The sequence below is a fragment of the Vespa mandarinia genome, chromosome 6 (assembly GCF_050613455.1).
Source record: "Vespa mandarinia isolate Hongniang chromosome 6, ASM5061345v1, whole genome shotgun sequence".
In the NCBI taxonomy this organism is placed as follows: domain Eukaryota; kingdom Metazoa; phylum Arthropoda; class Insecta; order Hymenoptera; family Vespidae; genus Vespa; species Vespa mandarinia.
This window is the reverse complement of record NC_140815.1, coordinates 965,001-980,175: the sequence shown is the minus strand read 5'-3', so window position 1 is coordinate 980,175 and position 15,175 is coordinate 965,001. Positions and strand designations below refer to the sequence as shown.

At 30.6% G+C, this 15,175-nt stretch overlaps 2 protein-coding genes across 5 annotated transcripts; one reads left to right on the top strand and one right to left on the bottom strand.

The window, feature by feature from the left end:
* Positions 1 to 201: 201 nt before the first annotated feature.
* LOC118441111 (zinc finger CCHC domain-containing protein 24) lies at positions 202 to 5,067 on the bottom strand. The gene is made up of 4 exons (XM_035865123.2): positions 3,788 to 5,067; positions 3,436 to 3,678; positions 2,713 to 2,877; positions 202 to 2,223 (listed from the first exon to the last, which is right to left on the bottom strand). The coding sequence occupies exons 1-4, from the start codon at positions 3,980 to 3,982 to the stop codon at positions 2,110 to 2,112; spliced, it is 717 nt and encodes a 238-aa protein (XP_035721016.2). The 5' UTR covers positions 3,983 to 5,067; the 3' UTR covers positions 202 to 2,109.
* A 424-nt stretch (positions 5,068 to 5,491) lies between these two features.
* On the top strand, positions 5,492 to 12,788 carry LOC118441110 (cyclin-dependent kinase-like 4). 4 transcript variants are annotated; one of them, XM_035865120.2, is made up of 6 exons: positions 5,492 to 8,152; positions 8,215 to 8,409; positions 9,673 to 9,964; positions 10,038 to 10,422; positions 10,501 to 10,808; positions 11,507 to 12,788. In XM_035865120.2, the coding sequence occupies exons 1-5, from the start codon at positions 7,985 to 7,987 to the stop codon at positions 10,802 to 10,804; spliced, it is 1,344 nt and encodes a 447-aa protein (XP_035721013.1). In that variant the 5' UTR covers positions 5,492 to 7,984; the 3' UTR covers positions 10,805 to 10,808; positions 11,507 to 12,788. The 4 variants fall into 4 exon arrangements, with proteins under 4 accessions (XP_035721013.1, XP_085513700.1, XP_085513701.1 ...); XM_085657574.1 differs by having other exon boundaries at positions 5,538 to 8,152; positions 10,501 to 12,788; XM_035865122.2 differs by having other exon boundaries at positions 8,025 to 8,152; positions 8,195 to 8,409; positions 10,501 to 12,788.
* Positions 12,789 to 15,175: the final 2,387 nt, after the last annotated feature.

Below are 15,175 nucleotides of genomic sequence, written 5' to 3'. Positions count from 1 at the left end.
TATATATATTTATATATATATATATATTTATATATTTATATATATATATATTTATATATATATATATATTTATATATTTATATATATATATTTATATATATATATATTTATGTATATTTATATATATATATATTTATATATATATACACATAATATATTAATAAAAATATAATAATACAATATGTTATTCTATTTGATTCTCTGTACAATATGTTATTGTTGTGCATATTTTATTAGATTTCTTTTTTAAAATGGCCAGAAATTTTGGTTGGTTGTAAATTTTTAATAACCGCTCTTAAGTATATAAAACATACAGAATTTAATATTGAATTTCGTAAATCTTCTTGTAGATGATTCATATGATTGTTAAAGTTTGTTAATGTTCTATATAAAACCGTATTCCAAAATTATATAAAAACCAAAGAAATAAATTTACGCACTTCAGTCAAAATATAGAAATATTTGCATTGAATCACTAATTTTCTCGACGTCTTTGATGAAATAATAATCATAATAATAAAATAATAATCTTACTAATAATAGTAATAATAATTTAACATCCTCAAGAGTATTTTTTTTGTTAATTTCTGATAACTGTATGATAATATTAGTGTTGCATATTTGCAAAAAAAAATGAAATATATATCGAAATTATATATTTATTAATATTATTTTGTTTGGCGTTGGAAAATTTGTTTCATTATACAATAGAACTACTATCTAACTTCAAACGTGTATAAGTCATATCTCTCAAGTATTCCTAGTCGTTGTCTAACAATCTTAAGTTTTCAATAGGGCTGATAATAGTACGTTCATGTCAAATACTCGCCTTGACAGATATTATGTGTATGTACAATATTGAATAGTATTGTTTCCTAACATTTATTCTCTTTAGATTGTGACAAATAATTAAAATAAAAGATGAATATACGCTCTCTTTCTTTTTCTCTTTCTCTTTCTTTTTCTCTATTTTTCTGATGTACATAAGAGTCATTATGTATTTATTAAATTAAACGTATTAATAGGAAAGTGGTGTAAGTTAAGAAATTTATTAACTAAATGAAAATCTTATTATGACGCAGAATCATAATAAAGTATCTATAATGTAAGAAACGCAAAAATACGTGGTGAAACTACATGAATGGATTCTTCATTTGTAGAGAAGAATAATAAGTTATGTCAAAATGGCGCCGGAAATGTTTAATTTTTGAATTATAAGACTTTCAAGTATGATTTTAGTATACATCATACACAATACAAATTATATTTGTTTGCTAGGATTATATTACAATACACTTTGTCGATAATTCCTTATGTGAAATGTTCAAAATGTATACCGCCTGCCCGAATATAGACTTCATTTTGTCATTTCATTGAGTTTCGAATACGTTTAGCTACTTATGGTTGTTAATACGGTAATCCATTTGTAAATATTACAGACATTCAGTACGAAAAGAAATTCAGTAAATGTAATTACATATTTTAACATGATGTAATCAGTGTTTTGGTTTTAATTTCAGCAAATAAAATAAAAATAATAGGAATTTACCAACAATAAAATTATTCTTGAAAGATTTATAACTCAGAAATTAATCATAATTTGGGGCTTATTTTGATGTAATTGTTGAGGTCTATTTTTTTCTCTATATATGAGAAATTCATTCGTAAAATTTTGTCGCATATTTTTGTTACACTTTTTTATATATGTATATATTTTTTTTGTTACACTTTTATATATTTGAGAAAATACAAAGCTAAAACTCAATTATAAACTCTTTGACTCGCATCACTTTCGTTTTATGTGATTATTAATTTTTAAATGTAATTACGTTAACTTACAGAGCGTTGTATCTGCATTCTCATGAAATTCGTCCCTGAGTATGACAGTTCTGATTTCTCAGCTGATCAAAAAAATACTCCGTTGTTGTATTAACAGTAATTAACATCGAGATTATCGAAATGAATAAAATACATCCATGCGTTCTTACACATCCGAGAGTATATGCATAGAACGTAGAAAAAAATTTATTAGCAACGGCACGTTAACATAGAATTTTAAATGATGGTTTTAGAATGGTCTTAGAAAAAGCGTTTATATATTTTTCGTTGTTATTGACTACGCCTGCAGTAATAGCCCAGAATTTTACATTTCTCACAGAGGTGTTGAGGATGTTCTTTACTCTGATCGGACACGTCTAAGCCGTCGGGTTGTTCTAATGGTCTCTGAAAGTAACATGGAAGTATAACGAAAGAAAAATTGAATAAAATAGAAAATTATAGAAAATAATTCGATAATTATGTTAAAGAGAACTGTTAGAAAAATTGATAATATTTTTATGATTATACGAAATTAATAAGTATTATATTCTGTATGTTATTTAACAAAAAAAAAAATGTGTATATATTTTTTTTTTTAATATAGAAAGAAATTCCCGTGAAAAGGAAAAGGAAAGTTCGTCGTAACATAATCATTCGATGAATCCGCTCAAGTATTTCTGTACGGTAGTCGATGAGCCTGAGCGCGACTATGTAACTATAATTAGATTTTGCCCGTTTTCACATACATATCTGCGAGCATAATACTTCAGCAAAATAACAAGATAAATTATTTGATATAAACAATATCATAATAGTACGTAACTCCATTCGAAAAATTTCTAAGATCATGTCTCATTATGGGAAATTGTCAAAAGTCCATTACGACAGTCTCACCTGTTTATGAGGATACACGTTAATATGACACTTCATGCATTCTTGACCCATATTAGCCCAACTATTGCCTGACATCCATTTACGTTTGCATTTCGGACATTTGTATTCTCCGAAACATCTTTTTTTACCTTGATAAGGCGTAAGACCTTCGCCTTTTGGACGAGCCTAAAGTAGGAAGTTATTTTATATTTTAATTAGATGAAAAAAATATTTTTTTAATCAAAAAAATAATGATAATTAATCTATCAAATATATAAATTTTTCTATTTAACGTCTTGTTTGATAAAGAGAGATCAAGATCATCGTATGACTTAGCTGAATTACAAATATAGAGACTAATTGTATGTGAAAAGAAAAAAGAAAACAATAATTAATCCCGTCGTTAATGCAATTGGAGAGAATAAGGAGATAATTTAAAATTGTAAGAAAACGTATTATTATACTGTTCAAAGTAATAGTAACGTATTACAGTTCGGATCGTAAAGATTCATAGAATGCCTTTCGAAGCAGTATTTGTGACGTCATCAACTTTAGAGGAGTCGTTTGTTGTCTCAATTAGCGCTCAATTGATCGTCGTATCACGCTGTTATATCAAGGCACGCGCATCGTTTACGAACGGCCATGAATTTATGGGTAACATGCAAATTTTGAATTTTTTTTCTTTTTTTTTTTAAATAGACGTTACTTTATAGATAGAATGAGATAGAAGCACCATCATCGTACCTGCGGACAATCCTTGATATAATGACCCTTTTTGAAGCACAAATGACACAAGTACGTAGACGGTGGCCTCTTTATTGGTTTTCTATCTAACAGATCCAATTCGGTAAAATGTTCAGCGAGATCACCGATACTATCGGCTAGACTGGCACCTATTGCTCCGGAAGCATTTAAAGTGTTTTGATGTAGATAGGTTTGAGAGTTTGCCGTTGTGTAATTGCTCCAAATCGCAGGCAGAAGCTTTTTCTTAAACAATAAGCAACCGCAAAGGTTTTGGCAAATTCATATCAAGGAGTTTAAAGCTTTTTATAAACATTAACGATAGGTAGAAATTAAACTATTTTAAATGATTTACCTGATCGGAAAGTTGCGCCGAGTTTTGATCGGTAATTGCCAAATATACCCAATTCAACAGGTGAGGCTGATAATGGGTTTGCTGGAGCACTTTTTGTCCTTGATTACCGACTCCATTGATAGTACCCAGTCCAACCTGAGTTTGTTCCTGCAGTTGCAGATGCTGCATCAGTGGTCTAGGATGGCAGGTAGCCATTGGGGTTTCGTTACCGATCACAATCGTGAGAAATCTCACCGTTTTCGATAACGCCGGATTAACCGGCGTAGTTGGATTTTCGTGAGACGAACGAGCATCGCCTCAAGAGCCTTTTTTGAATCTGTTCTCTCACTTTCTCTCCCTCTCCCTCTCTCTCTCCCTCTCTCTTTCTCTCTCTCTTTCTCGGAGAAATCGTTTCAATTGTTTATCACCGAAGAATTACACTATCCATTTCATTTCGATCGAATTATAATTTTTTCCAAATTGTTATCGAGATATTAAGTGCGTATTATCAACCAACTACTAGCATCGTCCCCGCGAAATTTCCTCGATGCTCGGAGATTTCCACTGTAGGATCACGAAGCTTACACCGTATTTTTAGAATGTTAGCTCACCAGAAGATCGTGAATCTTCATCGAGGCGTCGAGAGTGAACAACGTTCGACAATTGACTCGACTCGATCTTTTTACTTTCCTCTCTCCTATGGTGTCCAATCAAAAGAATCACGCATGTGTTTTTTTATTATTCCATATAATCTTCTCTTTAGTTTTTCTTTTATATTTCTCTTTCTCTCTCTCTTTTTCTCTTTCTCTCTCTCTTTCTCTCTTTCTTTCTCTCTCTCTCTCTCTCTCTCTCTCTCTCTCTCTCTCTCTCTCTCTCTCTTTTTATATCAATCCCTTCTTCGATAGAATTTTTAACATAGAGTCTTTCTTCTCGAAGATTAGCCGTTACAAGTATTCAAACGAATTATGATTATAACAAACTTCGTCACGAGATTCTTTTCAAATGTTCATTGTTCACTGTCAAACTTTGTCTTTTCTTTATGATTGTTATTATCCATTTTTTCCTTTTATTTTTTTCGGAAAAGACACGATGATCATTCATCGAGTCGACCCAATTTTAACTAAAAATCTTCCCTATGACTCTTCGCACTCTCGTTCACACACTGCCACTATCTTTTTCCCAGTACGCAAACCAGTAAAAAGTTCTCGCACACATAGTCGAAGATCCCCGCCATGTGGTGCATCTATTTCAGTGCTCGCTTTCGACTCGCTACAGACTATCGCTGCTAACAGATACGCCTTGAACAAATTCTGAACACGATCATGCTTCTTCTCTTACTCTTTCTTCTCTTCTCTTTTTTGTCGACTTCGCAATTTTTTCATCGTTCACATCTGTACACTTTTTTTTTCTCTTTTCTTTGTATATGCATATATATACACACATACACACACATATATATATATATTCAAATATGTAAGTATATATATACTTACATACATATATGCGTGTTTTTTTCTATTTTTAGATGATTGTTATTAATTATTATCTATAAAAAATACTGTCCCGTTATTTTCATAGGAAAGATATTTTCAAAAAAGAAAAGAAAAGAAGACAAAAAAGTGGAAGAGGAATCTTATTTAGAATTCATTAGAGACAAATCTCTAGCGAGTCAAGCGTGAGCATTGAAATAGATGCATCACAAAGTCGAAGAATCATGACGCTGTGTGTACGATCCAGAATATTTATGATGTATGCATGTATGTATGTATATATATATATGTGTGTGTGTATATATTTATATATATATGTTTATATATGTGTATGTATGTATGTATGTATATATATATGTACGTATATATGTAACTACGCATATGTATGTATAGAACACATCACTCAATAAGTCTCCGGTCTGACACATATATGGCAACACTGTTACAGACCCATATGATTTCTGGATAATAGCATCCTTCAAACGATACATGTCAAATTTTCATTCTGATTTTATAGGTTACAGTGGTTTTAGTGATCCCAGTTTTGTAATTTTCAAAACAATGGATAAAAAAGAATTTCGTATGTTAATTAAACATTGTTTTTTGATGGGGAAAAATACTGTTGAAGCCAAACAGTGGCTTGATAAGCGTTATGGAAACTCTGCACCACGGAAATCAACTATTATTGACTGGTATGCTGAATTTAAACGCGGTCGTACAAATACCGATGATGCTGAACGCTCTGGTCGCTCAAAATCGGCAGTTGTTCCGGAAAACATAAAAAAGTCCACAAATGTCACTACATATATGTAACTACATGTATGTAACTATGCGAATGTATGTATTTATGTATCTAATTACGAGTATGTATACATGTATATATATACGTATATATATACATATATATATATGTGTATGTACGTAATTACAAGTATGTATACATGTATGTAACTAGATATTTGTACATTCATGATACGTATGTTCGGAGATGATTAAAATTTGAGAGTTTCAATTTCTAAATAAAGGATTAATTTTCATAAATAATAATCGCGGGAAAGAGGCCGCATCGAACAATTCCCGTAGAACACGCGATCGGAAAGCGTTTGACAAGACCGCAGATGGGAAGTCATCGAACTCCCGTCCATAAATAGTTTACAAATTCTATTCGCGTTAATCGATTACGGGTATTCGTTCAATGAATTGTAATTTGAACATTTCGAGAACATGGCTGCATCTCTGACTGACTTCAGATTAATTAGTTTCGAGATGTAAATCGATATGATCGAATCTCTTCAACTTTTTGATTCCATTTACGTATGTATGTACAGTTACATTCAATATTCACTCGTTGATCACTTTTTATTATTGCAGTACTTTAAAAATTATCATATATCAAGGTGATCATTCGTAGTTTTTGATTTTAATTCGCTTCAAGGATATTCAAAGTGAACAGTAAAAAGGAATTGAATAAAAATCGAAGAAATATTAATTGGATTGTTCGATCGTAATCGGTCGTAAAGTAAAAATCGAAAATAAATGTTTTTGAAAATTCTCGTGGAATTGGAAGAACATAAGGTCGTTTCTTTCTGTTTCACGTACAACTCTAATCTGACACCTCGTCCAACCGACGAGACCTTGGAAAAGTTTCTGGCATTCAGCAAGTTCGCTGGGATTGACCTTTTCCACGAGCTTACGCAAGGTTGAACTTCCTCAGTGCTTTCTCGGCACGCAAAGTTCAGATTCTCTTTAGACATTCGAGTTTCGCTCCAACAAGTTCTCTCTTATGTTTATCTGCCATCTTTCTCCCTATTAACATCGAAATGAGTTCTTCCTTTCTTTGAAATTTCATCCTCGTAAAGTATACGAAGAGTTGCTTGAAAGAATGCACAATAAGGAAAGAAATAGTCTTTCGATTCTAATCGAAAATAATTTGTTAATAATTGGGATTAATTTAATAAGAGAAATAAAAGGATGACAAAAAGGTTAGGAGGGTAGGTCGTGAATGTTCGTATCATCCTATATACTCATCGCTCTTGGTACCTCTCTTACTCCTTCCACCTTCACCCTTAAAACATAATAAGCCTCCTATAGCAAGCAATTTAGCTATTATTGACGAAAACAGACCCTCTGCTCTAATTGCGAACCGATCGATAAGCATCGATAAGAGACTCCTACGGTATTCTGAGTAGCAGTTGGAACTTATCCTTGCAGGAGTTCGCTTCGAGGAAAGTTCATTTCTCTCTCTTTCTCTCTTTCTTTTTAGAAGAGTGATAGAGTTTTTGAAAATTCGAACTTTGGATTCTTTGAAAGTTGTTCGATGTTGTTTACAAGTGGACGATATTTTTCGAAGAAAATTTTCTCCATCTATTTCTTATTTTCTTCTTTCTGTTTTTCTTCTTCTTTCATTTTGCTTCGAAGTTTTGCCTATTAGCAGAACGAGCACGTGGTTGTTGTCGGCAACGACGAAAGTGTAGTAGAAAGGGAATTTCGTTTCGTTTCTCGATATTTTGCTACGTTCATCACAACCTGTGGTTCATTCATTTTCTTCGCCATTTCTTTCTTCTTTCCTTTCTTTCTTTCTTCTTTCTCCAATGTTTTTAGAAAGTGCATTCAGAAAGCAAGCATATCAATTTTCTTTTCAAAGGTTTTACGAATGAATTTAAGATGATTGCCAATGATCGATTGGACAGTATCCTCAATAACATGAAAGAATAGATTAAAAAACAAAATGGATAAATACGAAAATATCGAAATCGTTGGTGAAGGTAGTTACGGTGTTGTAATGAAATGTAGACATCGTGAAACCGGCCAAGTGGTCGCGATAAAAAAGTTTTTAGAAACAGAAGAGGACGTTCAAGTTCGAAAATTGGCCCTACGAGAGATTCGGATGTTGAAGGTAATATTTGCGTCCATTCAATTAGATTAGTTTTTTTTTTAGTATTATTCTTTTCAATGTAGAAACTGCATCATGAGAATATCATCGACATGATCGAGGTTTTTCGCCGTAGAAAAAGATTTCATTTGGTTTTCGAATTCTTGGATCATACTGTCCTCGATGAATTAGAACGATCTGCTGATGGCCTCGGATTAGAAGTTTCGAAACGTTATATTTTTCAAGTACTTCGTGGCCTGAATTTCTGTCACAATAATCACGTAAGTGATCGACCATTGGGTAACAATGTTATTATGAATGTTTTTTTCGTATTCCGTGTGTCAAGGTGAAATTTTAAATGGCAATAATGAATTTTCATCTGTGATTTTTATTATTTTTGAAAAGAGGTTATTTTAATTTTTTATTTGTTATCTTCTTTTTCTAACGAGATTTCAGGATAATGTTTATTCCTATTGTTTTTTTTTCATTTTTTACCAATGGGATGTCATAACTTTTTTCAAAATTCTAAAAAAAATTAAATTTCAATGAAACATTTTTATATCCATTAGTTTTTGCTCTATCGTTTCATTTTGTATGACTTTAACATTTCATCATGATTATGGATGAAATTTAAGGATAAATGCGAAATAGTTGAATAAATCTATTAAATATCGACCTTGTTCGATGTGTTAACAGATTTCATAGCAAGGTCGATTCAAATAGATACATATGCATATTTAATGAGAAGCGAAATATTCTATGATAATTGCTTGTATTATGCATGAATGATATCATTGTAAAAAAATACATCGTTTAATATTCGCAATCGAACGCATAAAGAAATCATTTAAAAGTTTATTACCACTATTTCATTTTACATTTATATTTTTATGTAATGATTACTTATGTTTATATTAAACAATTTCGTATTTATCCAGAAAATTTTGCAAAATAATTTTCTTCGATAGATTACTGGTAATCAGTAAATAAAATATATAGTAAATGTGCCTATTTTAAACTTCGAACGAAGTGTATATAATCCTTAATAAATTTTCTGGCTTTGACGTAAGATTTTGGATGCAGCTAACGTGACGATTGCGACGTTCCTTATTAATAGTTATATCGTAAAAGCAACAACGCCAACAACGATTAGTTGAAAACTTGTTGAAATAATATGCAGAAGATCTCGAATATATATAAATGTATTCATTCACGATAGCACTTATAATTACTATCGTATGTTATTAGGTACTAGAAAAAGTCAAAGTTCAAACCTTGTTTAATGCGAGATTTTTGTTAATTTACATTTTTTTATTCGACTTATCTTAGAACAATTCGCAAAATCGTTTTTCTTAATCTCATGTTGGCAAACTAAATACATTCCGATCGTATATACTGAAGAAATAATATCTGTTTGAATTTCTTAATAATATATTTACATATATCAAATGAAATATTCACGAAATGAACTTCTTCAATGTATCAAAGCGATTTTTTCCGAAGAAATAAATAAAAGAACGCAAACGACTCATTTTTATTATTAGATTATGCACAGAGACGTCAAACCAGAGAACGTCTTGGTCTCATCGAACGGTGTAATCAAACTCTGCGATTTTGGTTTCGCACGATTGATCAGCAGCTCGAAAGAATCCTATACGGATTATGTAGCGACGAGATGGTATCGTGCACCGGAACTTCTCGTTGGTGATTCGAAATATGGCAAAGAAATTGATATTTGGGCGGTCGGTTGTCTTTATGCTGAAATGATGACTGGTGATCCAATTTTTCCAGGAGACAGTGACATCGATCAGCTTTATAGAATTACTAAAGTCCTAGGTAAGATTTTAACTAAATCGATGTAATGAAATTTAGTAATTGTTCAATTAATTATTATTTTGTTCAAATTCAGGAAGTATTCGCGGTAGACACCAGGTATCAATGGGACAAAACTTTCTTTTTAGGCCATTACGATTTACTACTGTTGATGAGCTCATGATTTCTCAAGAACCATTATCCTTACGAAATCTCTTTCCTTCGTGGAGTTCAGTGAGCTTGGACTTTCTTTCACAGTGTCTTCGTATGGATCCAGACGCTAGACCCAACTGTTCCACTTTACTCGACCACTTTCTTTTCCTTCAGGAAAATTTCAGTAAGAAATTTCTTAAAGAGTTAAAAATATATATCGCTAAGGAGTCGTATTTAAATCCATTTTCGAGAAAAAAGATCCAGGATCGAAAAGCCAGCATACTTTCAGCTAAGCAAAATTTTAGAGTTTGCCACGGCAGCGCTGGAAAGTAAAAATCTATCTTCTCATTAGTAATTTAATAATTTTTATATCTCATTTACTGACAAACAAATCGAATTTATTTAAGATGGCAAATGACGATCTTAAACGATACCAAAAAATTACGCAACAAGATAGAATTTGATAATACTGTCGAAGAAATACAACGAAAGTTATCGGCTTTGCAAATCAATCGTCCGCGAGAAGTTTGCTACTTTGGTCCGGTTTCCGTGATGCCTAATACGACTTATATACAAAGGTTGGAGCTTAAAGGTCTTCGAATAAAAAATTCGAAGGGTTGTTCTTTACCAGCCTTAAGGCCAAAAGATTCGATACAAGCGAAAACGAATAGCAAGAGAAAGAGGCTGGATTTGCCTTCTGTCGATCATTAAAAATGTACGTTTATTCCTTAATCAGTCTTCATTGCTTTATTATATCTTTTTTACCTTTCTTTCTTTTTTTTTTTAATTCTTTAATAAGTATCTTTTAATTACGGGGTGGACTTAGTAAGGGTCGATGAAAATAGGTACGAAAATTTTTTATAATTTATATAATTAAACTTGGAATTATAGTCAATATAATATATAAAAGGACTTATATTCAACCTATTTTAATTAATTAATCGTCCAATTAGCTTAAACATTCACAGAGCGTTACATGTGTGAACTTTTTCTTTTGATGGTAAGAATTTTATGATAAAATAGTATTATGAAATCATTACAGAGGTTATGATTTTTTTCGCTATTGAATATCTGCGTGCATAATTTTTATATATTCTATAGAATACATAGATGAATTTTATTGACAATGATTTACGTAACTTTTGATTGACGAATAAAATAATTCATTACGATGTAAGACAAAATATCGAATGATATACGAATTATAATAATGTAAGTAATACAGAAATGTAGATTTTGGATGTGGTTGAGTATGAGAAAGTAGAGATTATTAACGAAGTTATCCCTTCGGTGGAACGACATGAATATATTTTATATTTTCACAAATTGTAAATAAAATGGAGTATTATTTAATACGTTTATATAGATATATCTGTAAAATTTACTTATTAATTTAAAAACTTTTATCATAAGGGTTGAAAGGTTTTGCTTTATGATACGAAAAGCGATAGCTGGAAAAATGAAATTGACAACATTAAAATTGCTTTCGACATAATATTGGAAATTATACGAAAAGCTAGTTGAGGATTAACTTTAACGAGGCGAAACGCAGGATTCGGACATAAACGTACAAGTTTCCTGACCTGATCCACTTGCATAATATAGACGACCAAAGTTCTCGACTGTATCTAAACGTGGCCAAGAAAATTCTAGCGAAATAGTATACGGAAGAAGACAACTTTTTATAATTCAATACTTTTTCGATTGACACTTGGCCAATGTATTCAATTTGTATTGATTCTGTAATTCGAATACCTATCTAAATGTTGAATTTTAACGTCTATAAAATATTTCAATTGTTTCAGATGATTTAACTCTCGATAAGTTTATCGATTTTAAAAGTTAAAAATTTATTCAAATTGCAATTTCGCTTAATGATAGCTTTCAACATAAATTAAAATATAAGTTTAAATATTGCACTGTTTGAAAATTTCACTGACTGAATCGATAAGGTAGAAATTTATATATGCGAAGAATTTTAATAACAAATTATAATATTATAGTACACTGATTTGTTTATTGTGCATTCAGTTTATTGTTGAAATTAAGTTTGATATTTATAAAAACTGAATTTCGTATAGCAGTAATTATTTCAAGAATCTTTACGTAGATAAATTTCCGTTTTCACTTGATCTTTCTTTCACGATAAATTTATGGTGACTTTTGTCTCTTTTTCTCGTACATACGAATATACGGATTGCATATTAACATTTCGAGACAGAGCCATCTAGCGCGGAATTCATAAAATACAAAAACATCGTTCGGTAAAATTTTGTGGATATTTCTAACGTGAAATATCATTTTATCGCAAGTTATTTATTTTTATCGAAATTCTTCGTCATTTTTCACTCGAAGCGTGTGTGACTTTAGCGACAAGTATGGACAAAATATTAACTACAAGTACAAGCGGGAAACACTGTTCCCACCATGTGTCTATCGTATCAGTGTTTTAAGTTTATTGGTTATATCTCTTTTACGCGTAAACAACAAGCGGCTTCGTTAAGTAAAGTAGTTTAGTACTGTGAATTCGCGCTTTTAGTCTCTCATATATATATCTTTTTTTGATAGAGTTCGGTTTGCTAGTGATCCATCCTAAAACGATGTCCGTACGCATTTGTTTCACGACAAATGCATAAAGAATAATAAATATAATTACATACATATAATACATATAATAATTAGTATATAAATTTACGACAGGAAACCAAATTTTGCTGAATGTTATGTCAAAAATAATTAGTGAATACTTATTATATTATATTATATTATATTATATTATATTATATTATATTATATTATATTATATTATATTTTATTATATTATATTATATTATATTATATTATATATATACTTATTATATTATTATATTATATATTATTATTATAGTAATAGTAGTAATAATATTAATAATATAAAGAGATTCTACAAAGAAAATTATAAAAAAATTGCGCTGAAACTTCGGAGTTAATTCAATAAAAAAAATTACCAGAATCTACGTGATTCCTGAATTACGAATTTAGCTGTTTGACAATCTGCTACACATTGCTAATAGAATTTCTACGTTTTTAGTATATAAATTATAAAAGAAATTATACATTTTTTCTAAATTTAATAATATTTTAGAAACTTAGATCATTCTGTTATAGAATCATTACATTTTGTGATAGAATCATCTGTCCAAGCTCATAAAAGTGACCGAGTAAAGTTACTACAGCTTCTCCATGCGAGCATTGTGAAACAGATTTCTTTACGTTTAGAATGGTTCAAAAAATCTGAGTATCATATATTTACGTACACAAACAAGCAGGCAATAGCTACTTCACGAAAATAAAATACGCCATTCGAATGTATATATTAAAATCATTAGTGAGGATACAAGCTTCTTTTCTATCGTTAAAGATGTCAAGGGGCGCCACTGTACAAAACTTTTCTTCGTGAAAAACAGCATTTACACCAACAATGAGAACAGACGTAATTCTTAATCAATTTTGATGAAAAAGATTTCTTTTCAAAGACGAAGATTTAATATAGGACCCTGCTTACTCGAATTTTTGAAAAAGCTTTTTATTTGTGCATGAACTATTCTCGAAATAATACAGTTTTTTAACACAATTTTTTTTTCAGGGGAAATAAGGCTTTTATAAAAATTCAGAAAAGTGAGGTCTTAGATTAAACCTTCATATTTAAAATGAGAACTTGCTAATTAAAATAGTTCAAGAATTACATCTGTTCTCATCGTTGGCGTAAACCATTATAAAATTATAGGGGTGATGAATAGCCTTAAAGAAAAAAATAAAAAAAAGAAGTAGAAAATGATGAATACTTTTAGAACAAATTACTTTCAATTTTCCTTTAGCGTTATGTAATATTGAATAATGTTAATTTGGAAATATATTTTTGCTTCTATCTTCCCCGTTTCTTTTTCTTGTAACGACATCGCATGTATTCCCTTTCAGAGTAAGTGGATACGTATGTCGCATCGTAGTGTCTGCGTATCGGTATATGAAAAATTACAGAAGAAAATTACTGTGCGCTCTATCGGACATACTATAACTCTATAACTTAAGAAGAAGAGTTAACCGACGATGATGTCTGATTATTTTCAGACATGTAATTCGTACGTTCGCGGTACCACTCGAAAGCCGGCTAGACATCCCTTATCCTAGAACACATGGGGATAGGTCGATATGGTTTATAGTGCTACAGTATTATCGTACGACGCGAGCTACGAGGGAGGTTACTAACCCTGAATGCAGGGCCGCATTCGCTTGTTGGCTTGTCACTTATTTTTTCGACAAACTTCGACCGTATTAAGAATATATCATTCTACATAATCGTATGCATTTTCGAGGAAAATACGAATAAAACTAATAATTTGTAAAAGATCGTACAAGCGTTTTTATTATAGTGGATATTCGAACGATATATACGTATGTATTATCAAAGAATTTATGATCAAATCGAGATGATGACTTCGTTTTGTTACGTATCAACGTTACGAGAAAATCTTTTTATCGAATTTTGTTTTAAGATTTGGCCAAATAATAACAAAGAAGAATGTTTAATGAATTTTAATATTCTTTTCTAATTTAAATTTGGTAATGATACAAAGGATTCTATTTATATCTCGCTTCGATTGTACACTCACGTGTTTTCTCGTTACGTGGCTTTAGTAACTTGCATTACTGAGTCAAGCGAAGCGCATGCATTTTTTATTTTGGCTTACTTTAAAGCATAATGTAAAATAACCATCAGTAGACACGAACAGTATACTTGATTATAATGTAAAAAATGTATAGAAGAAGATACTAGAACATATTTTTCATATGATAAATTCACATCATTCGAACGTATTATTTTCAATTTTTAACAGAATATGTATATATTTTTTGCCATTTCTTATATTTATTTTAACGTATTAATCATTAATAAATACGAATTAAAAACACGAATTGACACAAGTAATAAATAATAAGAGATAAATGATTTTACTCACCTGATTTCATTTTTGTTTAGGTTTTCGTCTGTGAAATGTATTTGTGAATTTTGAAGGAGATATGTACGGAGAAACGAAGAAGGGA

What these genes read in the sequence shown, in the direction of transcription:
- LOC118441111 (XM_035865123.2), bottom strand. Translation starts at nt 3,982, where the DNA reads ATGGCTACCTGCCATCCTAGACCACTGATGCAGCATCTGCAACTGCAG. An exon ending in CGGCGCAACTTTCCGATCAG is followed by an intron (nt 3,679 to 3,787) that starts GTAAATCATTTA and finishes TTATTGTTTAAG; the next exon opens with AAAAAGCTTCTGCCTGCGAT. An exon ending in ATATCAAGGATTGTCCGCAG is followed by an intron (nt 2,878 to 3,435) that starts GTACGATGATGG and finishes TTCCTACTTTAG; the next exon opens with GCTCGTCCAAAAGGCGAAGG.
- LOC118441110 (XM_035865120.2), top strand. Translation starts at nt 7,985, where the DNA reads ATGGATAAATACGAAAATATCGAAATCGTTGGTGAAGGTAGTTACGGT. An exon ending in ATTTCTGTCACAATAATCAC is followed by an intron (nt 8,410 to 9,672) that starts GTAAGTGATCGA and finishes TTTTATTATTAG; the next exon opens with ATTATGCACAGAGACGTCAA. An exon ending in TGCCACGGCAGCGCTGGAAA is followed by an intron (nt 10,423 to 10,500) that starts GTAAAAATCTAT and finishes AATTTATTTAAG; the next exon opens with ATGGCAAATGACGATCTTAA.